General features: G+C 37.7%; 1 protein-coding gene across 12 annotated transcripts in view; it reads right to left on the bottom strand.

Annotated features, from left to right (window-relative positions):
• Positions 1-24,177, bottom strand: part of MAGI2 (membrane associated guanylate kinase, WW and PDZ domain containing 2) — a 722,750-nt gene that overhangs the window by 233,343 nt on the left and 465,230 nt on the right. For all 12 annotated transcript variants that reach the window (XM_039383531.1, XM_039383530.1, XM_027730044.2 and 9 more), the window contains 2 exons: positions 12,335-12,550; positions 4,089-4,302 (listed from right to left, as the gene is read on the bottom strand). In XM_039383531.1, coding sequence (XP_039239465.1) covers positions 4,089-4,302; positions 12,335-12,550 — 430 coding nt within the window. The remainder of the gene's footprint in view (positions 1-4,088; positions 4,303-12,334; positions 12,551-24,177) is intronic.

The raw sequence follows: 24,177 nt of genomic DNA, 5'->3' as shown, positions 1-24,177 counted from the left end.
GTAAAAAATTTCTTCCTAATATCCAACCTAAACCTCCCCTGGCAGAGCTTAAGACCATGCCCTCTTGTCCTACGGCTGGTTGCCTGGGAGAAGAGATCGACATCCACCTGGCTACAACCTCCTTTCAAGTAGTTGTAGAGAGTGATAAGGTCTCCCCCGAGCCTCCTCTTCTCCAGGCTAAACAACCCCAGCTCCCTCAGCCTCTTCTCATAGGACTTGTGCTTGAGTCCCTTCACCAGTCTCGTTTCTCTTCTCTGGACCTGAAGATGTTCTAAAAAGGTTTGATTTTACTCTAGACCTTTCTCCGCTATGAAAACAATTATTAATATGATACAAGCAAAGGAAACCATATAAGGTTTTGAACAGCATAGAGTCAAATACCTTTAGTTATGGGCTATGTAACATCTATTGGCCCCACACTCCTTCCAGAGAGTTCTGCTGCCTATAGGTAAAGAGAGGGCTGGAGAGAGAGAGACAAAACCAATTCTGCCTTATACAAAAAAGTATTATGATGTTTAGCCAACCGTACAGGACAGTCTATAATGTAATAATGTATGGGATGGAAATGGACAGTTTGGTGAGGGCCACATTTAAGGCTGACTGCACATAAGGGAAGATGCAATGAGTATCTTGGTCCTTTTTTATTCCCTTCAACACTGCACTGGGTTCACAGCAAACATCGATTGCCTGGGATCCAACACAGTCTGCATCTGCTGACTTTGTGAGGACAACATGAAGCTTGTGTCTCTAGTATGTTGTTTGAGAGTTGTTGGCAAGGTGAAGTCTGAAGGCTATGGGGAATCACAGCCTTTCCTTAGCTGTAGGAGAGGGAAAAACTAAAAATCAGTGATGGTTATAATTTATTTAAGCACGCCAAAATACATCACACTCATCAGTCATATTTAAAGTAGGAAAGAAGGAGCAGATCTGGAGGTTTTTTTGATGGCATTCCAATTTATATACAATCTGTTAATTATTTCATGTTCTCATTAGCATATGCTCTCAATGAAACTGAATGTATGAGATGGAGTCCTATTTGTGTAGTGTGTGTCTGTATTTGAAAATTGGGATTCATACGTAAGGAGGGCTGGAAACAGCCCAAGAAATGTACTTAAGTAGCTCTTCCTGAAAAACAGTGGTAAATATTATTTTGCAAAAAGAGATGCTCTTCCTGTTCTGCCTGTGAATGCTAAAATAGGTAAACATAAGGTCAGGCACCTATGTCAGACAGGAAAAGAAAGGAAGAAACATACCAAGACATGCTCTAAAATACAACCACACTCTGAATTGTTCAGTGAATCTGGTAGATGATATTTATTTCCTTTCTGCAGTCCTTAAGGCAGAGGAAATTCCTTCCAATGTGCTTTACAAAATGCTAACTGAACCATTAATGATTAACAAACATCCTGCCTACAGATAGTTATCCTTCTTCTTATGAAGTCACTTCCTCTCTCACTGTAAATCTGCCATATTATTTTGATGGCAGTTTTGATAAATGAGATCACATACAAATTTTAGAGGTTAGTTTGAGGTGAATGAATGAAAATGCTGTCACAAAAACTAAGATCTTTGGGTATACCTGTGACAACCTGGAACTTGAGATCATTTACTGCTAGAAGTCTTTAGTGTGTAAAGGCACAATTCACATGAGCCTCAAATAAAGCAATAAAAGATGCTGCCTAGTGTGACTGTTTTTCCCAGTCATTGTGATGTACACTTTAAAAATGTTTGGTTTTCATCTATTATTTAATAATCTAGTACAATCTTTACTACTGTTCAGGGAGATGTTGTTAGACAAATAGGGTTTTGTTGTCTTTTTATCTTTCCCTCTTTTTGTGAAAGCAAATGGAGTCTCTTCATGCCATTAACCAAAGTGACTTGTAAACAAAGAGGCAATTTAACAGCATCCCCACAGCATTACATTCGTACTTAACCCCGTGAAGACTGTGCAATGCGAAAACTCAAACGATCAGAGAGTTGTTCCTTTGCTAGGATTCTAGTAAATAATCTGGTATTTTTCCAGATGTGTAATTGCACTTTTTTGCAACTACATTGTTCAAGAATATAATCCCAAAGGCAAGAAGCCCTTACAACAGCCTTTCTATCCAGTCTGCACCTCTGATTGATTTCTCTGCTTTACATAACATTCATTTAGTGGAAGTGAATGATGAGCATTGTCAGAACTGCACTGTAAACCAGAGCATTTCCAGGAAAGGAAGCAAGCTGTGACATCAAAGGAATTTGAGGAGTGGAATGGATGCTCTGTAGAGCATCAGGGCTATTTGCATTCCCTGTATTTGTTACAACATATACATTTAATTTCTATTAAATCGCCTGCTGCAGTATTTACTGCTCTCACAGTTTGGTGTTTTAGTTATCTACCCATCATCCCCTCCCCCATGCCCCAAATGTATCACAGGTTTTTATTACAAGTAAAATAAAAGTGCCACATAATTCAGTCTGCTTTCTTTCAGAGCGCTCAATATGTGCAGAAAAATTAAATTTGGGAGAGAGGTAGGAAGGAAACAAGGGTTTGAGGTAGCCCTGAGGTCATCCTAGTTCTTCTCTGCTTGCTTGGGAAATGTTACTATAATTACTCTTTTTCTAGAATAAGCATATTTTTGCCCTTTTTAGCAAAGACACTTATGTTTTAACAGTTACTGCTATTTTCAGCTTTGTATATGCCAGAAGCTGTAGTTGGTCATGCCAGTGTTCATTAAAAAGTCACATGCATAAACTTTATTCTTATCATTTGTTTACACTTCATGTGATAGTCACAACATTTTACATTAAATACAGGACTTAAAGCAGAATTGACACCACCAAATGTTATTTTTACCTACTAATAATCAGAATAGCAGTTAATGTTCCAAATTAAGGCAGTACCTTAAAGTAAACATAAATGCTACTGCTACCTCTGTAGTAGTGTTCTGCTGATGAAGATGCTAGTTTTTCCTTTCTCTTTTTTCTTTTGTGGAACACACTATTGCATGAACTCAGACTGCTGTATTTTTATTCTGGTAACATATATTATTCATAGAATCATAGAATATGTTGAGTTGAAAGGGACTCAACAGGATCATCGAGTCCAACTCCTGGCCCTGTCCAGGACACCGCAAAAATCACACCATGTGCCTGAGAGTGTTGTCCAAATGCTTCTCGAACTGTCAGGCTTTGTGCTGTGACCACTTCTCTGGGGAGCCTGTTGCAGTGCTCAACCACCCTCTGGGTGAAAAACCTTTTCCTGATACCCAACCTAAACGTACCCTGACACAGTTTCATGCCATTGCCTGTAGTCCTGTAGCTGGTCACAAGAGTGAAGAGATCAGTACCTGTCCCTCCACTTCCCCTCATGAGAAGTTGTAGCTTCAATGAGGTCTCCCCTTGGACTCCTCCAGGCTGAGCAGACTAAGTGACCTCAGCCACTCCTCATAAGGCTTCTCCTCCAGACCCTTCACCAACCTTGTGTGACCGTCTATTAGAGAGTCACCCTTTGGACACTCTCTAATAGATTAATGAGAGCACTTAGAGAATAAAGAACGGTCATATCCATTTCTTCAAATGAGTTGACTAATTAGCAACAGGTATGTATAGTCTACCAACAGGAAAAAGCTTCTGCACATAATAATTCTTATAGTCCACTCATTTATTTTACTATTTCTAAATATAGCATGGTCTCCCTCTACTGTTCACTAGCTAGTTTTCAGCCCACCCATCTTTCTTTCCTTTAATTGGTAGAAAGCTCCACCCTCTCCACCTCTGTCCACATAAGGAAGGACAAATCCAGCAATTGTGTGACTTTCCCATACGCACCAAAAAAGCATAAAAGCCTTGCTTTCAACAGAAGAAACAACAACTTTAACTTTTGCCATCAAAGCAAGCAGACCAGTTACCTATCTTAAAAACCAGCAGGCTTCAATGTAAATCACTAATGCAGGAACTGTCACCAGGCCCCAGGAGCCTTGACAGCCAGAACATTCCTGCTGTTTTAATGAGAAGGAGTGCAATGCTCCACTTCACCACACAAACCATTTTCCTGCCCAGTTAAATACACTACAGCTATTAGAAATAGAAGAAATAAGACTTACTCAATAAAGTAGACTTCCCCCTTTTCTGTATAAGCCATTTCCCAGTTATCAGGCAGTGGGCCCAAGTCATCGTTCTCTTCAGGTTTGGTCTGCTTTGTTACATCCATATCCTCCTTTGCTTCTTCAGGCTGAGTATATCCTGGTGCAGGACAAGGCTGAGGGGAAGATACCTCACCCGAGGCAGCTGTACTCTTCTCTTCATGTTCACTTGATTCTAAAAGAGAAGAAAAATTATGGCTTTTGGATATCCAAATTAATGGTGAAGAATTTACTGGGTGCAAGACTCTATGAACTGCAAGTCTTGAAAGAAAGAAAAATTCTGTTGGGTTGACACACAAGGGTCCCTCTGATTGTGCATTTTATCTGGAACACAATAAAAGAAAATAAAGCAATAAAACCAAACTAAAACAAGAAACTAATAAAGAGTTCTGGCTCATTCTGTCCCAGGAGTTCTCCCAGACTAGCAGTAAGCACTGAGCAGAAGGCAGCTTCATATCCAGCAGTGTTACTGTCTTGTGTCTTAACTTTTCAAAGTATACACATATAAAACAAGTACCCTGCTGTTTTACTACAGACTGGAGATCCTTTTCAAGTAAAAAAGTATATGGACTAATTGCCTTATCTATATCCACATACCAAAAAAATCAATGACATCCATCAACTTATAGCAATATATTAACCATATAGAAAGTGGTTGTGATTTCATTGCTGATATAATCTGTGGGAAGCTTAGTTTCCCACAGCCAATGCCAAACGCTTCAACATGTCAACAATGCAGTCCACAATAAAGTTCAAGAAGATGACAATTTATTAAATGAACTAACAGTGCACCCAGAGAAAAGAACTATGCAGATACCTGTGTGAGACATGTAGGAGGTGGAGGACAAGTTGGGTGAAATGTTCTAATTAGTGATGCTTACAACATCAAGAAAGAAGAGCAATAAAAAATTAACAAAAACGATTTTAAAAAGCCTAGATTTTAATAAACCCACAGAATCAATAAATTTGATGTTATGGCTAGCAACGGTAAAAGATAAAAAGTTTAGGAGAACTGAAAAAGATTAAATAAACAATAGTAAGAGTGCAAGTACAAATTGTTCTAATGAAAAACAAAAATAGTAAGTATAATCAGAGATAATTTTGATTAAACCATGACTTTTCAATGGTGTGCTACTTGAGAAAGAATAGTACAAAAGGTGAAAACCAGATTAATTTTTAAGGATGAACACAGAAAAACAACATGGGCATCTAACAGTAAAAAAGAACAGTCAGTCTATAAAGTGGGATACAGTCAGGGACAATAGAGGTAATATCAAAACTTTCTGTAATAATAATAATAATAACAATAGCAAAAGCAGACTCATTTTTCTATGTGGGAAGGAAGGAAAGCTAATAGTTTATGATGCATAAAAACCCCAAGGCAATTAGTGCTCTTTTTGCCTCAGTCACTACTGCGAAAAAATCACCTGTGATTAAATGACTAATGTAATTAATGTCAGCAACAGGGGTAAAGAATGTGGTGTAGAGTGGGCAGAGAACAGGTCAGGTAAAACTTTGATGAAACAGCCATTCTCAATTGGCAGAGCTGGATGAAATGAAACCTAGGGTCCAGAGAGAACCATGGAGGCAGTCTTATGGCTAAAATAAACCTTTGAGAATTCATGAGGAAAAGAAACAGAAAGGACAGACCCAGTGCTGATTTCAGCAAAGCACCTATGATCTAGGTTTTTAGGTAGTTTAATATGCTTACTTTCTGAGTACCTAAGTTCCCTTTGAAATAATTTACTCAATTAGGTCATTGTGTCTTTCTGTAAAAAAGGAGGAAGACCCATGAAACTGTAACTTCACATCTTTCTCTTTTTAATTCCTAAAAGCGTTGCAACCAGCAATCAAATCACCTACATGTAAACTCTTCAGAGGTCATAAATATTTGTCAAGACTTTTCAGAAAGAAATTATGTCAAACTAATCTTTTTTCTTTTCATGACAGAGTAACAGGTGCTGTTTCTTGGGGAGAAATGGTAGATATAGCTTTCATGATCCTAAAAAAAGACTTTTGACACTGACGCATATAACCTGTCACAATAACATGGAAAAAACCAAACAGATCCAATCCTGAAAAGGGTGATGATCTATAGCTCTACATCCACATGCAGCTCGTGCTGCTAAATCGTAACTCGAACTATGTGGTATTACAATAATTTTATGCTGCTTGGAAACATGAATCTGTCTGTGGGAATAAAAGAATCTGCAAGAGACACAAATGCAGTTTTTGCTTAATTCCATCCCACAACAGAGCAACAGGATTCCAGAGAGCTGAAGTCCCCTTCTCCTTATCTACCACTCCCTGACTTACCTTGGCTTTCCAAAATATGGGGCACCTACCTGATGCAAAATTCCACAATCACTGTAAAAATACAGGATAGGGAGCAAATGCCTAGGCAGAATTCCTAGTGAAAATGTAATTGAGGTATGGGGATGTGTGAGGGATGTCTAACCATTATCTTTAATCAGTAATGATACTATTGCAAAGGAAAAACAAGCATCATAATAGCCAGGAACAGCAAACATATGCAATACAGGTCCTTCCACCTTCAGCTACAGGAAAGTTTAACGAGGAGTCCTGTGCCCAGTTTCAAGAATTTCATGACAAGAAAGATGGGAAACAGTTCAGATGACAGAAAAGAAAAGAAACAAAACAAAAACCAACCAGCCAACCAAAAAGATATTGGAAACATGGCAAGATTGAAAAACAGGTGATTTTAATCTTGAGAAGAAAAGATGGATAGATAGTGAAAGCATTTTCAACTATATAAAAGTTTTCTGCAAAGCAGACACAATATATGGTCTCCACTTCCCCTGAGAACAGGACAATGTAATTGCTGAAAAATTTTTGGGGTGTTTTGTTCTTATCTCTGCAAAAGTAAGTCCTCATCTGTTTGAAGCATCATGAACAAATCTGTGAGTTATATTCCTGTGGCTGCCTGCAGTCTTGACCACATTTCTGCTACAGGAAGGGAGATGTACGGATTAAAGTGAATACAAGTCATAAGACCCCATGGCAGATAAACTGCAGTAGAACAAATACATTTGGAGCACAGGTGCTTCACACACAATGACTATTGATCAGCCAATTGGCCTGACAGACTACAGATGTGGTGACACTGCGGTGTCTTGGGATTTTACCATGATATCTTTAATATGTGTTCTTCCTCAAGAGCTTATTTTCAACAAGTCTGAAGGGGTCAGATTCTCCATTTTCTTTCAATAACTCCATAAACAAATCCCAGCCCTCATGATGACAGAAAAAAAAAGTGAAAATTAAGCCTTGAGGATTAGAAAAAAATATTCTGAGCTTTTCTAAGACCAGAGATTGCTATCAAAATACAGCAGGGAAAAAAAGAGAAACATGCTTATTTAACAACTTAAAATATAATTATTTTAAAGCCGATCTCATGAATAATTAATTACTGGATCATTATCTTTTAATAACTTACTTTGATAATGGAGAAGGCATTATGATGACTAAACCCCAAGCAATTAAGGTGGAATTGCCTAATGCCATTTAATAACTGTAAGCTTTACACAGTGGACATCCTAGTCACACTTATTTGGAATACAGCCCCGTGGTGTCATCTTATTTTCTGTTATATGTATCTATCATACTCCAGGAAAAGTAGATATTCATCTTAATGTTTTTTTTTCTGCTAATATACATTCATATGTAGCGTCTGATTTGATAAAAAAATCCCAAACAACTGAGTTCTGGTTAAAAACTCTCACTGTCTTTAATGTACAAATAAAGTTTGAAATACTACAATAATGCACTGCGAGCACAAATATCTACCTTCAGACAATATACAATATAAAAAAGATCCTAAAATTGTACCATAATATGAGTCCAGAAGTATTTTTGTCACTATAAAAAACCAATCAATGGATTTTATGTCAAGTGAAATAGTCTACTGGAGCTTCTGTCTCACTACAAAACAGATTACATGGTCCAGTTTTCAAAATCAGATTAGCACAGTTTCTCAAGAGTGAGTGTCCTGGGAAGTGACAAAATAGAGAACAAGATAATGTGTATGCTAAAAATAAGTATTTATCATTAAATACCACAATTTCATCTCTGTAGTACCCAGCTCCAAATACCAGCAGTTAAAATATTACTGCTGATATGACATATTCTCTATGCAGTTCATAGACAATATGGTGACCATTTAAAAAAAAATTAACTGGTAGTTATGTTGTGATAGTCTCAGCATTTGAGCCTTCATCAATGCTGTCGTGTGCACTTCAAATTGTTTCTATTATTTACGGTCTAATACTCGAAACTGCCATGTAAGAGTACCTTGTCTCTTTATTCCTTTATTTACTACTGCAGATTATTCAGGCAGTGAAGTTTGAAAACATATTCCCTTCTTCTGGAAGGACCAACTCAGATGACCTAAGTAATCTATTCTAATCTGCGTATGTTGTTTTCACGCCTCTGGCTGTCTTTGCTGTGTAATAATAAAAATATAAACTCAACCTGTTGCCTGGGATTAGTGCATCTTGCATGATGATTAATGGCATTGGGGCTCTGGTCTTCTGTTTCCTTATCATCCTATGGTCTGGAATGATAATTTTGAAACTTTATGTCATATCTTAGCCCTCAATTAATTTGAGCCTCACAGAACTTTATTCTCTGGGTGCAACTTATCATTGCTCAAGTAATGTCAGAATGACGCACATACATAAGCATGCCTTCAAGGTTAGAGTGATTTTCTGGAGTTTAGATGGTAAATACTTCATCAGTCAGAAGTGGGAAGCAAATGTGACATGACCAACATTGTGTCAAAGCATGATGCTGGTTGCGAAGGAGACTGACTTAATTCTCTGCAGACACAGCAACAGCAGTAAAAACCGAATGTCTGACAAGTTGCAGGTTGCAATTTGAACAAGACTCTTTTTACCTCTTTTGTCAAAGTATCAGTTTTGCAGAAATCATTAATTTGAACACTGTCCATCAGGAAAGGCTTCTCAGGTGCAAGATGTCTCACCCAGTAGTGTGGGGAATTACACTAAGTGTAAGAAATCTAGTGCTAACTCTAGACTTGGCCATTTTAACAACTGATCTATAGAATATGTCTCTCATATTTGCTTCCTGGCAAATAGTAAGATTCCTGATTTACATTTAACCATCTAGGCTCCTCTGCATCTGTAGGATGAATTAATCATTCTAAATTGTAGAGGTGATCCCCTAAAATGGGTATCTAAAACAGCTACGCTCTCTTACTCTTTGGAATTGCCTCTTCCTCCTTACTTTATATCAGGAAAGCAGAGACAAATAGATGAAACAAAAAGGCATTTAGGCATACAGTTTACTAAAGCTGGATGAGATAAATCCTATCTCCTAAATGACACTATTTTGTCCTAAGAGAACGTGATCCAGGATGAAGGACTAAGAGTGCTCCATCCTAAATGGCCAAAAGCCCCATCCTGAAGCAATGAGAAAGACTCCAAGTGGGTTCTGGGCTGAGGACAGGTGACAAAAATTAGAAAGATTAAAAACATTTGGCAGCACAAATTACTAAGAAGACAATTATGGCAAGTTTGTCCAAATACAACTGTCTCAGGGAAATTTGATGGACATGAAGCAAGGCATGTGGAAGGTATCAATGGAAAATTGATAAAGCTCAACAGATGCATAAATTATTTTAACAGATGCTGAAAAGTTGTCTGAAAATTCAGACCAAAAGTAGAAAGATCTCTGTAACCACAGATGTCACTTAATTGGTCTGATAAAGATGGGTTTCTTCAGAATCATCTTAAACCCATTACTATTTTAACTTAGTAGTCCTAGGTGTTACAGTGGTCCTTTGAATTGAGAGGCTCAGATAGGCAGTTAATAAGCCATTAAGTTGCTGAGCATCTTTAAAAACGTGTCAATGTTTCAGATGTCCCAAGAGCCCTATAGTTAATAAAAGCCTCCTGTTAGAAGTGAAGTATTTAAAATAGAACACACTTTCTAAAAGAATTGGAAATAACAAATACCCTGCCTTTGCTGTTTCTGTATAAAAACTAGATTGCTCCCTCCGCCGAGAGTTTAAAAATAAATAAATTAATTAAAATATTCTGGTTTTCCTGATTGTTCAAAGACACAAACTACAAATGCACTCACATTTTAGAGGTAAGTAAGCCTCTGTCAGCTCACAGAGAAAATTACTGCAGTAACAGGGTCTGTGGGAGCCACACTGCCCAACAAAGGCAACACAGCATGTATGTACAGAGCTGCTTTGCTACAATCCCCAAAGTCCTCAATCAGTGTATCTGAACAACAAAACCCTGCTTATGAAACCATGAGAGCCAACACAGGCACTGCTTGTTCTGCTGGCCACACCGACAGGAATTACTTTGGGGGGGTGAGGAAAGGGAGGAGGAGGGGCTGTCTGACACCCATGCTATGTATTTAATTTTGTAACACAGCACAGAAGTTCCTGCTTCTTGGGTGCTGCCTAGTCATCGCTCACACAGATTTTGCCTGGGAGAAGAGAATTATAGGTGCAGAATGCAAGGAAAAAAACAGGTAAACAGTGCTTTGATCCACTTGGAGCTGAAACACATTGTCCTGGAAATTGCTCCTCAGCAATGGTCTGTTATGTGGCACATTTTGAATAACTACTGAGAATGATCTTTCTAATGATTTCTACAATACACATCAGAGACCAAATCCTGCCTTCGCCTCTTTCACTGTGGAAGTATCCTGGCAACAGAGGCAGTGCTGATGTTTTATGTAAGGATCTCTGGGCTTCATCCTTTCCTGCTTGAATGTGCAGCAAAAGCATTAAGTGCCAGAGCAATGACAACAGATGCAATGTCATGTGGAAGGGATGAGCAAGGCTCTTACAGCATGTGATAGCAGTGGCCAGGGAGCAATACTGCAGCCCTTCGGAGACATGAGGGGAAGAAACAGACCCACTCACCCCACCTCTCCCTGATACCCTCCTGTTAGATGGGGATGGGTTCTGTACAGGGATTTTCCCTTATGTGTAATGTTAGGCAACAGCTACAGAAAGCCATGTGGCAAATACATCCTTGATGAGAAGATATTAAATTTGCTATACTTTGTAAGGCAGTAGGAGGAAAAAAGGTATATATAGACTCTGCAGTATGAAAATCCTTTTACAGTGCTTAGAAGATTAGGTAATGGATATTTTGTTTCACAGCAACCTATACATTTAGAGAACTTGCAGTATTTCATTTTATCTTCTCACCCATATGATTTTCACTATAGACGTCTATTTCAATAATCTGTTTCTAAATTTCTAAGTTTACCAAAAGGGATCCACACAGTTATTTCTCAGAGAGATATAAAAGTCTGGATTCTTTAATTTTCTAATTGAACAACAACAAAATCATTTCTTAAATGCTATTTCAGAATAAAAATTATTAAGTACTGTAAAACATTGCCTTGCTGAAATGTTGAGGGGCAAGTTGATTACCTGCTTCACAGAAGGATGGAGTGTTCTCACTTGGGATACCAGTCAGTACACTGAACACCTTTTTTTTTCTGAATCACTATGATCCAAGGGGTAAAAGAACAGCTGTCTTCTAGGACTACATCTGAAACCCTTATCAGCTTTATGCAGGCTCTGAAACATTGCTGAGAAGGGTCTTCCTGGTAGTATTGCCAGCTAAGTTTCACTGGAACTGCCAAAAATTTGTTAATGTGATGACTTTACTATTCCACAATATTGCTAAGGTTTTGTAACAATTTACAAAAGTTCACTTCGTAATGTGATGAACAATCTAGTGAGTAATCACCATTTGAGAACAAGAAGATCTGAAACAGAGACTTCATTCATTTGACCAAATTACAGTTCTCCAGACTCCCTCTGTAGTCGACAGAGAGAAACAGGCACTTGTGACTGATTTCCTAACCTGGAAATCTAAACCACAAAATCTAATCACACAAACCACCTTCAAAGAGTAGGTGTTTTTCTCTTTGGTCTATAAAGAGGGTTCAAAGGGACTCGTTAACAGACAGAAATCTTTACAGTAGCTGAGGTAAGTGAGATGACTCCCCAAAGTAGAGGTTAAGAAATTTGTTTTAGACTTGAGAGAGATCCTATTATTCAGAATTCCTGGCTTCCACTCTTGCAAGAATATCCTTACCTGAACATGCATATTCTCAATGCAAAAGGAGGTAACTGAGGACTCTGGGAATAACAGAAACGCACTGCAAAGTAAGAAGGAAGAACAGACCTGGTGTTACTGTCACGTCATTTCCATTGACCACAGGTCTTTCTTCCTCTTCCTCCTCTGGTGGTTCAATGCCTGTCTTCTCCATATTGCTCACAGACTTATTCCTTTTACGTTTGCCTTCAGCCCCGGGAGTGGCACCTGGGAGGATCTGATCTGTCACATTTAACAGCAGCGGAGCTGGTTCTGCTGGAGGCTTCGGAGTGCCGTAATAGTTGTCTGGAAAGAAAAGAAAAGGAATAACACATAAGATTGCAGAAATACATATGCTGCTGCTGCTTCTTTTGTCTTAGATTAATGGATTGTGTGAGGTAGGATCTAGCTCATCAGCTAATATAAAGATTAGTACAGAATATTTTCAGTGAAATTGAATATTTACCTTTCATGAAATGGTAATTAATTTTCTTGGTGGTACCACTAGTGATCAAATCATGCTCACAAGCATCTATCACAATAACACTTTCTTTAACAGGCTAAATTTACATTCCTCTCATCCAAATACCTGACAAATAGGTAGCATACCAAAGCTGTTCTCTTATTTCAAATCATTAGTTAGGACAAATTAGTTTTACAACATTTATGCCTTGAAACAAGAGTTTCTGAAGGATCAAAATGATGATAAAAGTATTGACTATTCGTTATGCTGTGTCATTTTCACTCCCTCAAATTATTTCACCTGTTTAGAAAGTAAATAATCATTCAATGATTCAGAGATTTGCAGTTTTCAGTAATGTTTGAACTATCTTGGTTTTCATATTTGTCAAATCTTTGCCATTCATGAGCTCAAAATTTGTAATAGTTAATGTTAATAAATTTTCAAAGAAAGTTGAAACCCTATGCTTTAGGGCTTAACATTATCTCAAAGTACTACGGAATTCTGAGAAGACTTAAGGTGGCTGACAGATTACCCTCTATTTATCTCATGAAATTTCTGGCAACTTTCTCTGAGTCGTCTACTTTCTGTGAGAAGGATTATTATATTAGATGGACCATGGTTTCATCTTATCTATCAATATCTGTATGTTTGCATTTCTAGCACATCTGATCTCAAAATTGGTTTCTTACTGATACAGCAAATTTGTCATAAAAATTATGATTAAAAATAAAATAGTAACATAATTAAATAAAAATACTTTAAAAAGCATGTGTTTTCTAGAAAAAACATAAATAGTAATATAAGACATAAAGATGAAAACCTGCTATTTATGCAGTTATCTTTTTTCAACTCTAAGTTGCTTTGAAGGGCAGTGAACATGACACTTTACAAGTAGATTTATAGTAGTTATTATGGGAAACTAAAAATACTGTCCATGTTTGAGAAACTTTTCCAAGGAAAAAAAGCACCTATGTAAGGATATTAAATTGCTGAAAATATTTGTAGACTGTATGATCATTTTTTAATTTCTTATCCCACAATTTAGGGCTTCAGTATGATCAAATAGTAGTAGTAACTGACAAAAATTATTTTAACCACATATAGGCATGACAAAAATAAATGCCTATGTTATACCTTCACAGTAAACCATCATAAAATACATTCTGCAGGCAGAATAAAAATTATTACTGGTACTTGTATTCCTGTGTGTTTCCAATAACTTACAAGGTTCAGCTACATGACCATCTCAATACAGCTAAGTAATTAAGCAGCCTTGCAACTACTGAATACTCTGTGAATTTTTCACAGTGGTTTAACAAAACAATATTCATAACATGTTTCAGTAATTGTAATACACTAGAAAAATTTATTGTGTTAAATGGCCCTCACATTCACTCTGGGCTTAGGGCTGGTTGAATGAAACTTTGAGTCGCTGAAGGTTTTCTTTGGCCGCAGGTTTAACCCAGAGCCCCAGAAGGGCAGTGAGATGTGCCTCTGTGGGGCTGCCTGTGATGAGACCTCCCCCAGTCTGCAGGAGCTCTCTCTAACTGCCGGGGTTAAAGCAGGGGAGCAGGATTTGGAGTCTAAGGGGAAGAAAGGAAATCCACATTGATCCACTCACAAAACTGTACCTCCAAAATATGTCAAAATCAGATCTGGTCTCTGATAGGGCAGGGTATTTCAGAGCACCTGAAAACCAACAGCCTTGGAGGCAGTGCTCAGTTGGAAGTGTACTTTTCTATTGCTTTAGAAACATGGTACCTTTACTGGCGAGAGTGTATGTCTGAAATATTACATATTTTGAAAAAAGGATTCCTCAATTAAAAAAAACAGTCTCAGTCAGTGCCACAGATGCCTTAAACTTCACAAAACTTGTGAAGTATGCATTGATTTCCACTGATTCCATAAATATTAGTACACGTATCCTAGGGATATGGTACCAGTGTAACACAAACTGAAACTAAAAATGCAGTACCTTGGCTTTTTTCCCTTTGTTCTTAGTTTTGCCATTGTCATACAAAATCCAGTGCAGTAGTAATTAGCAGTAATGCTAATATCCTGAATAGTAGATGAGATGTTTTAAATGAAGGACACTCTCATTCTATTTTTAAATATTAAACACTTTTTCACTTTGACTGACCATATGCATTAGAGGGAGACCGAGATAAAATTCACTAAAAAAAAAAAACCTATGAATGTCACATATATAAAAATAGAAGAAAAAATATGTATGTAAGATTAGGAGCCAAAGAGGATTTAACTCATTCAGTTTCAAACTGAAAATGCAATATAATTTACAACTTCTGTCCTCTAACATAACATCTTATGTGCTTTATGATCCAGTAACCATTGATTTAAAAGTCAGTTTTGAATTATTAATTGCTACCTACCTATAGATCTACCTATTAATTCAAAAACATGCATAAAAAGTGAAAATAAAAATAAGAAACTAGTCCACAGACATTCATACGATCAGTGCATCATAAAAAATTATTAAAAGAATCCATACAGTTCCAATGGAAGACTATATAGGATGAGACAGACAGCCACCCCAATGAAGGAGCAATGCTCCATTACAAAAAATTAGAATCAATATAAACTGTATGTTTTATCATGAAGAGATTCTCAGAGTCTTGAAATTCCCTACTTAAGACTTAGAACACTAGAGCTAATGGGAGATTGTCTCATAAAACCTTAACAAATGTCATATCTAGGCATAATGTAGAGACTAAATGTTTAAACACCATAACTTTTGTTACCATGATATTTGGAAAATCTCTGATAAAAACAGCTCTTTTTCACCTTGCCTGAGCAAGGCCAGGGCTGGTTCAAGAGGTTACTGTTGAAACACTAATCATAAGGTACTGAAATTCACATTCCTGTAGGTACAAAAGGCACACCAAATAAATAATTTCAGTTGCGGTTAATTTTAAAAAAGAAATTAATTAAAAAAAATTAAAAAGAGAAAGCCTACTAAAAGCAAACATAAATTCCATGCTCATTAGCAGTCAAAAACACCAGCAGTTAGACGTTTTTAAAACAGTGAATGGAGCACAAACCAGACAACACCTTTATAGCACTAGACAAAACCACATAGTACCCTCTCTTTTGTATACTGCCTGCTGTTCTGGTACTTGCCTCTCAAACATTACACGGGAGAACTAAAGAAGGGCAATTAAATCTTGGAACTACTTAAATTGATTTTGAGTTTTCAGCTTGGAAATGGGACAACTGAAGGGGAATACGGCAGATATGTATAAAAACAGGAGAACACTGGGAAAGTGCCTAGAAAATCAATTAATGGATGCTTGGCTTCTCACTACATGAGAACAAGAGGATGCCCAAAGAAATTAGCAGGTTTAAAACAAGCAAAAGAAGTGTTGTTTTTTTTTCATACAGCATAAGAGAATAGTGACATTCATTGTCAGGTAATGCCAATATCATAATACAGTCAAAAAGCAATTATACAAAGTCATAGAAGAAAAAAAGACCATGAAAGCCTATTAAATGTAAAGGTACAAATTCCAAATCAAGAATTTGTACTTTTCAAATCAAATCAAGAATTACTACCAAGGGGCAGTAATAGAGGGCAAGTATGGGGCTACAGTTTCCCTTGATTTGACTAAGTTCAACCACTGTATTACTCAGGGGCCTCCTTGTTGTACTTAAAATAATGTGTGTACTCATCTGCCACCCCAGCACAGAGTCAAGAGGTCGATTTAATCCAGCAGAGCTTTAGCTAAGTTCTTTGTGCTGGACCTGAATCAAAGCCTTCATGCAGACAGGCAGTGCAGAAAAAACACCACTGCTTAATCCATGTGGCTGCTGTTCCTGATTGCTTCAGTGCTCCCACCTGGTTCTGAGTGCAGCTGAACTCTGAAGACAGTCTACCCTAACCTATTGGACTTTGCTGCCAAAGTGGCTTGAAAGCCGTGGCACAGATACAATTACCAAGTATCCCTTGCCACCCCTAAGCCGTATGAAAAGGTCTCCCTGAGCGTGCAAGGAGGAAGTCAAACAATTACTGGGGAGGTTAGCTCTGATGACAAGAGACCGCACCAGGAAGTCAAAAACTTTCAAGAAGTAGAAAGAAAGGGAATATAAGGAGGACAAAACAGCCTTTTTTTTTTTTTCCTGAACCTAATCTCACCTATGTCAGGAAGTAGCAAGACTTTTATTTTATCGATAAAGTGTTTGATGGTGAAGCAATACCCTAACTTGCTTTGTGGCAGAAAAAAGACAAAGTATTTGGGCACTAGCAAAGAAGCAGAAAAATCATCATACTCAAACGATAACAAAGTCTCAGACCTACTGACAGTCACTACAGTGATGTGCTCGACATCCAGTGATCCCAGTTACTGGGTACAGTCATAAATGTGTCTCCCATGATGTGCTCTACTTTGTGCTCCATTGCAGGGACTGACCTACGTGCATTTCCCCTTGCCTGGCTTTCTTAGTCCCTATCCCCTTCTGTGGGAAAAGAGTCAAAATGCAACACGGAGTGGACACCTCCACTTGCAATCCTTCTGGACAGAGAAGGGAGAGTAAGAGCTTTGTGCCAGGTCTGCACCCCAGGCTGTGGAGGAGGATGTGCACCTTTAGCTCTTAGGACCAGCCAGCCTGAGCCATCAGGCTGTGGAGGAAGGAGGTTATTGCTGACAGTGTCCTTTGCTCTTGAACCTTCCTCATCTTACCTAAGACAAGAAAAAGTCTAGTTTAAAAATGTGTTATGAAAAGTTAAACATGGTGCTGAGGAATTAGGAAATTATAGTAAGAATGAACTAGCAGACAGAAAATGAGAGCCAAAAGCTTTTAGTATGAATATTTCCAGCTATGGTGTTGCTCATATTCTGAGCCCAGAACAGACAAACATTCCTTTTCATGCTTATTTTTAGAGTGGGATGAAACAATACTCAGCTACAAATACAAACCGGCTTCTGCTTATTCAACACTCTCATTTAAATTGATCTGTCTTTACTGTTTATACAACTTTGAATTGCTGAAGTATCAGTCAAAATTGTATGAGTCAGCCAAAACTCTAGGAAATTAAAGATAAACCTTATTTTTCAGTTATGAGAACAACAACTGCAAATGTTATCATGAATGTTAAAGGTCTTCATATTTGCTTTTGTGATCACTCACTATTGATAATAAAGGGGAAGGTACCCTGAAGTCTAATTGTTGTCTAGATTTGAGTTACATTTCATATTTTAACAGTTCACAAACAAATACATATTGAAAGTTAATGGATTGCAATGATATACAGAGTTTTAGGTAGGCAGAAATTTGCTTAATTTTTAATTTACATAATAATGCAAACAAATGTAAATATTTTATTATTTGATTAAAAGAGGTTGGGTGCATTTGTTTATTACTAGAAGCCTATTGCATACAACACGAAGCATCTGTTCATAATCTATGTTGGTTTATAATCAGTGTCTAGATGAAGATCGGTGACAAGCGGTGTCCCTCAGGGGTCCACACTGGGACCGGGACTGTTTAATATCTTCATCAGTGTCATCACCAGTGAGACTGAGTGCACTCATCAGTAAGCTTGCAGATGACACCAAGGTGTGTCGTTCAGCTGACATGTCTGAGGGAAGGGATGCCATCCGGAGGGACATGGACAAGCTCAAGAAGTGGGCCAATGGGAATCTCATGAGGTTCAACAAGGCCACGTGCAAGGTGCTGTAGCTGGGTCAGGGCAAACCCCTGGTATCAACACAGGCTGGGGGATGAGCAGGTTGAGAGCAGCCCTAGGAGAAGGACTAGGGGGTGCTGGTGGATAAAAGCTGGACACGACCTGGCAATGTGCACTTGCAGCCCAGAAAGCCAATTGTGTCCTGGGTTGCATCCAAAGCAGTGGGGTCAGCAGATCAAGGGAGGTGATTCTGCCCCTCTGCTCCACTTTGGTGAGACCCCACCTGGAGTTCTGCGCCCAGGTCTGGAGTCCCAGGCACAAGAAAGTATGGACCTATTGCAGTAAGTTCAGAGGAGGGACACACAAATGATGCACCCCTCCTATGAGGACAGGCTGAGGGAATTGGGGTTTTTCAGCCTGAAAAAGAGAAGGCTCCAGGGAGACCTTACTGTGGCTTTTAAGTAAGTGGGTTTATAAGAAGGATGACTTTTTAGGAAGACCTGTTGCAATAGGACAAAGCGTAATGGCTTTAAACTAAAAGAGGGTAGATTCAGACTCGATAATAAGGATGACATTTTTTACAATGAGGATGGTGAAACACTGGAACAAGTTTTCCAGAGAGGTAATGGATGTCCCATCCCTGGAAACATTCAAGGTCAGTGTGGACAAGGCTCTGAGGAACCTGATCTAACTGAAGATGTCCCTGCTTATTGCAAGGGGTTGGACTAGATGACCATTAAAGGTCCCTTCCAACTCAAACTATTCTATGAGAATCAATGGGCTTTTTTCCCTTAACCTGCTTTGGAGCATACAAATGAACTGTTATGGTCTATATTCACTCTACCTAGCTTTAAGCATTTAACTGATGATCACCGAAATTATATAATGTTTTGGTATTAAGTAAAGCAATCATCTTCCAAGAATTGTCTAAATAAAATATCTCCATCTATAGTAACCCACAGTCTGCAAGCCCTGGGACATCAGGCTCAAATTTACTGCAGTCTGGAGTCCTCACCTTGCACATTCTTTGAATACAAGTTTAAGTGTAGGTTTCTGGCAACCTCCAGAAGACAGCAAGAAAGCAAGCCTATGGTTTTGATATTGTTTAGGGAATGCCCAACACACTGGCAGTATAACCAGCAGGATAAGACCATATTGGTTCATTCAAACTTTGTGTTCCATTTTCATGACCAACATATCCCAGGTGAATGGATTGCAGACATCTTCTATGAAGGATTTGGTATTAGAATCATGGAATCATTAGGATTGAAAAAGACCTCTAAGATCATCAAATCCACCTGTTAAACCAGCACTGTCATGCTCACGACTAAACCATGTCCCTAAGTGCCACAACTACAAGTTTTTTGAACACTTCCAGGGATGGTGATTCCACCACTTTCTTGAGCATTGTTCCATTGTGTGCAATGGATGTCAAAGACAGGAAGGAATTCTTAAATGCAGGATCTGTGGACCTCCACAAGCCAACCAGGTAGTGTCACTAGGCTTTCACTTCACTGTACTCACACATCACTTTGCCATGGATGTATGCCCATTTAATTGCCATCTTATGAAATCAGTTTATTGTAACATTTCTGATCACCTGTATGTGTAATTTAGAGCATTCTTTCGTACGTCCTGAAACATGTTCTGCAGTACAAATAACACAAATATAGTATATTTTAAAACTGAAAAATTAATTTTTCAATATTCTTACAACTATATTATAAAATTCCTAAAGAGGAAAACAGTACATAGACTTTGTTAAAATATAATTAGTGATGTATTTTAACAAAATTCAAGACAATTACCACCTCCCTAAGGAAGTCTAGAAAACTTCTTTTCACCCACTCACCCTGAGTAATTTGTTTTGACGGGTGACTATACTATAATTAGAGCTTCTTTAATCATTGCTGTAAGGTTGGGTGAGTAGATTTTGTTCTTGGGTTCATACATTTTCATGATGGTTTTGCAAAGCTGCATGATGGATTACAGTTGCAGAACTCTTAGTGTGACGCCAAAGAGAGTGGAGTTAAAATATGAAGCCTTCTGAAGCCTTTAGATTTTAGATTTACATTGATATTATTTTCACTATGAACTTGTGTCATTAAGATGGCAAAGAACCAGGAAAGGTATTAGTTCCGATCTCTCAGAATTTAAAGAAAAAAGTTATTAAATATAGATTTTCATTTATGTTTTTCAACAACAGCTCTTAATTTCTATTGCATTCTCTGAAATTTTTACAAGCACGTTTATTATGATCTTTGCGGCTACTTTTAGTTTCTCTTTTTGGCTACTTTTAATTTCTTTCAGCCAAAGACTAAAGGTCCCAGATATCTTTCCTCTTCTTTTTCTAACTAAGCCCTTGAATTCAGATTCCTTAGTTCTCTAAGCCTTGATGTTACATTAATGTCTGAATTAAAAATACAAATTAAAATTTATTTACTTTGGGAGTGCTGTCCGAATGAGTTACTAATTCCGTACTTGTTGGATATAGAGAACCCTAGGGCTACTTGTTACAAGTCTGTTTTTCTCCCCTCCTTGCTATTTTCTATCTGTATTGGGCTTTACCTATAATTAAAACTATAATTAAAGCTACTCAAAAGAAATACTTTCTGGACATCCCTGGGTCCTGTGCATTCCCAACAAACACTTGAGCATTTTCTGGCAGTGGCTGTCCAGCTGTTTCCCAGAGGCAGGGAGATTTTTGATGCCTTGTGTTGCTCCTGCTCTTCCCCAGGCAGAATTCTCATTTGGGTTGGTCTCTGCAGCTTCTGCTAACAGACATTAGGCAGATATGCTAACTTCTGTGTCAAGTAATGACATTTTAATAACTGGCTTCAGGATTGTCTATTCATCTACATTAAAATTAACTCACTAATTATAGCTGTGGATTTTTGCCCAAGAGTGTTCTGGCCCCCAGTGAATGCAATAGTGGAGGAAGTTTCTAAATTCACAAATACAGAGATGGAGACAGACGGGCTGTCAAACCTTCCAGCATGACAAATCTGCTGTTCTCTTACTATTGGACATCAACTGCCCCCAATAAGAATATGTCTTTTCCATACAGACTGGGAAAGACTGTATAAGTAAGGATATATGAGTTTGGTTTTATTTTTTAGTTGGTATTTTTCAAGACAAATATCAGTAGCAAATTAAGTTTTGTAACCTTAAGGTGCTGATATAGTATATCAGATATGCATAGGGGGTGGCCTAAAACAATTCTGACTTTTAGAAATTTTGAAGACCCCAAAATTAAAGCATATATAAATTAATTCTCATTTTAAAAAATATATTTTTCTCAGAGATTTCACTTCATGCTTTAGTGTATTTCAGACAGTTCAGACTCCTAAGTTTTCTTCATTCCTGTTTCCAAAGTTCCATTTAGCTGCTTTTCCTTTTAACTATTGTTTTTTTCCCCATTTTTAAGTACTAGAGTGGCTTTTACCTATAAATACTCTACCTTCCTTAGATTTTGCTAATTAATCTTTTAGCTATTTGCAATAGCCCATCTACAGATTTAAGCACATATGCAAGACTAATCCCTAAAGCTCTGTGTAAGAGTACAAGAAGCAAGTAGAAAGAACAATTTCACCTTTACAAAATCCAGTACTGCCTAAACTGTTTTACATCATCCCTTTAATTTCTACCAAGACCAAACCACGTGAACAGATACAATCCTCTTGAGCACTAAATCTCTCACAGTAGGGAAATAACAGTTCTTCTGTCAGATGTGGGAATCCCATGGATTGGAGGTGTAAATACATTTCAGATAAAGTAACTATAAACCGTCCTGTGTTAAGGCCAGGTGGAGGTGGCTACAGACAGAGAATTGTCTTGCTTTAAGATTCTTCAAAGATTAAGGTCCTGACCTTATTTCTCCCAAATATTATACAAGTTTGTATTTCTGTCTGAGAAGCAGAACACATCAGTTTTAGATAATGGTCTAGAAGAGAGAGGACTGCTTATCAGATGCAGCAGTGTGGGCACGCACTGCACATCATCACAGATCTCCCAACCACCAGCAAACATGAAATGACCTTTAACTTTCATATTTTGATCTTATACTGAGCACAGTGTGCCAGAAGTGAAAAATCTAGATAGAGCTCTTTAAAAGGCTACTCTTACATATTTAAAGAAAATCATGGACAAAGGGACAGGATTTAATAATAAATACAAAATGGGATTTGGACTTCACAAGCAAGAATCACACAGGTATGAATGCAGGATATTGGAACAAGACTATGCAACAATACAGCTTGATAAATACATTAGTAACTATTTTATAGTATTTGGCACACTTTAAAGCAATTCTGTCATCTCACTTCGTCTTCTAAAAAGCAGTAGTACACCTCTGCTTTCCCAGAAAAGAGACATGATTCAATTCCTAAGCAATGTATTCTTTGCTACAGCTAAGCAGAGATACCAAAATGCTTCTTTCCCCCACACTTTTCTTTTTTGTTGTGAGATGGCTGTTATTGTCTGGACACAAGCCTTGAATTGTCACTTGTCATTGTGTCTGACCAGTAAATGATATAGAGTGTTTATTAACTGATTTCACATTTCCTGCTTAGAAGATAGGTGTCTAAAGTAATGAACTCTCTGTACCCATCTGTCCTGGGTAGTGATCTTAGGTGGGATGAACTGACCTCTGGAATCATACATGGGGTTTGGCTGTTGACCTTACAAGAAAGTCCAGATACTTCTAAGATTACTAATGATAGAGGACATGATTCAGACCTTTAATCACCAGCAAACTAAATCATGTTATTATTTTCTGCCCTCATCTAAAGATTTAGACTAAACAAGGTAAAGGTTTTTCTACTTCCCCTTGTATATTTTATATATTATTGCTAAGGTTCTTGTAGAAGCAAAAAATCCTTTGCCATATTAGAGAACAGCTTGCAGCAGAGTCCCTCCCTTTTGACAGTAGTGCCTACTTGGTTTTACACCCTTACAAATTATCTAGAAAGGAAAGATGAGAAAAGAATAAGAACATTTCTAGAAAAAAATTATCTCGTTTAGTTTGGGCAACAGGAGTGGATGTTCCTGAAGCTTCAGAGGGATTTTAAAAAAAAGCAAAAAAATATACGTCAAGGGGAAGGCATCACATCAAATGAAATTTATTATTGATTAATGCAAATCAGGGAACCATTCTGTTTTAAATGACTATCCTTTCTAGAGAGATACTGGCATTACTGTAGACATCTCACTGTACAGTGACAGCTTCCTTCTGCTAAATAATAAGTAAAGCTAGAATCATAAACCAAACTGAAGAAATAGAATAGTGTGCAATGCACATCTTCAATAATGTGTGTAAGAACTTTATTGCACACAGTGTTGGCCCAGACTTTTTTAAGGAAAAAAGAAATTATAGAAATAAAAGATGTTCTGAAAAAAACAAGTAAAATTATAAACTTCTTATAATAAAAATCGAATATATTTCAGTGATACAAATCAAATATATTTCAGTAATAAGGCAGTATGAAGGAAGGGATATGCTAAAAGTTTTTAAGATGAAGTTTTGGGTCAAAAATGGGAATGAATTTCAAGAACATAGAGTCACTATACCAGAAGTGTTGGAGAGATTGCTCATTTGTTCAGTCAATCCACAGCTGCTACAGATCTAACTGAAAATGCCATGTGTAGGGGAGCAGGGGCCAGGTGAAGTTTACTTAGGAAAATGGTACTGCAGAGGTCTTATAGTCCTGAGAATTGTCTGATCTGTCTTTTGCCTGAGGTAAGATGTTGGATTGATGCCCCCCACCCCTGGTTTGATTGGTACTGTGTTTCCTTTTTCTTTTTTTCATAGGAATTTAGGTTTATTTTAAA

The sequence above is a fragment of the Pipra filicauda genome, unplaced genomic scaffold (assembly GCF_003945595.2).
Source record: "Pipra filicauda isolate LSUMZ 115617 unplaced genomic scaffold, ASM394559v2 scaffold314_size1190085_pilon, whole genome shotgun sequence".
NCBI lineage: Eukaryota > Metazoa > Chordata > Aves > Passeriformes > Pipridae > Pipra > Pipra filicauda.
This window is presented reverse-complemented; position numbering and strand designations above follow the sequence as displayed.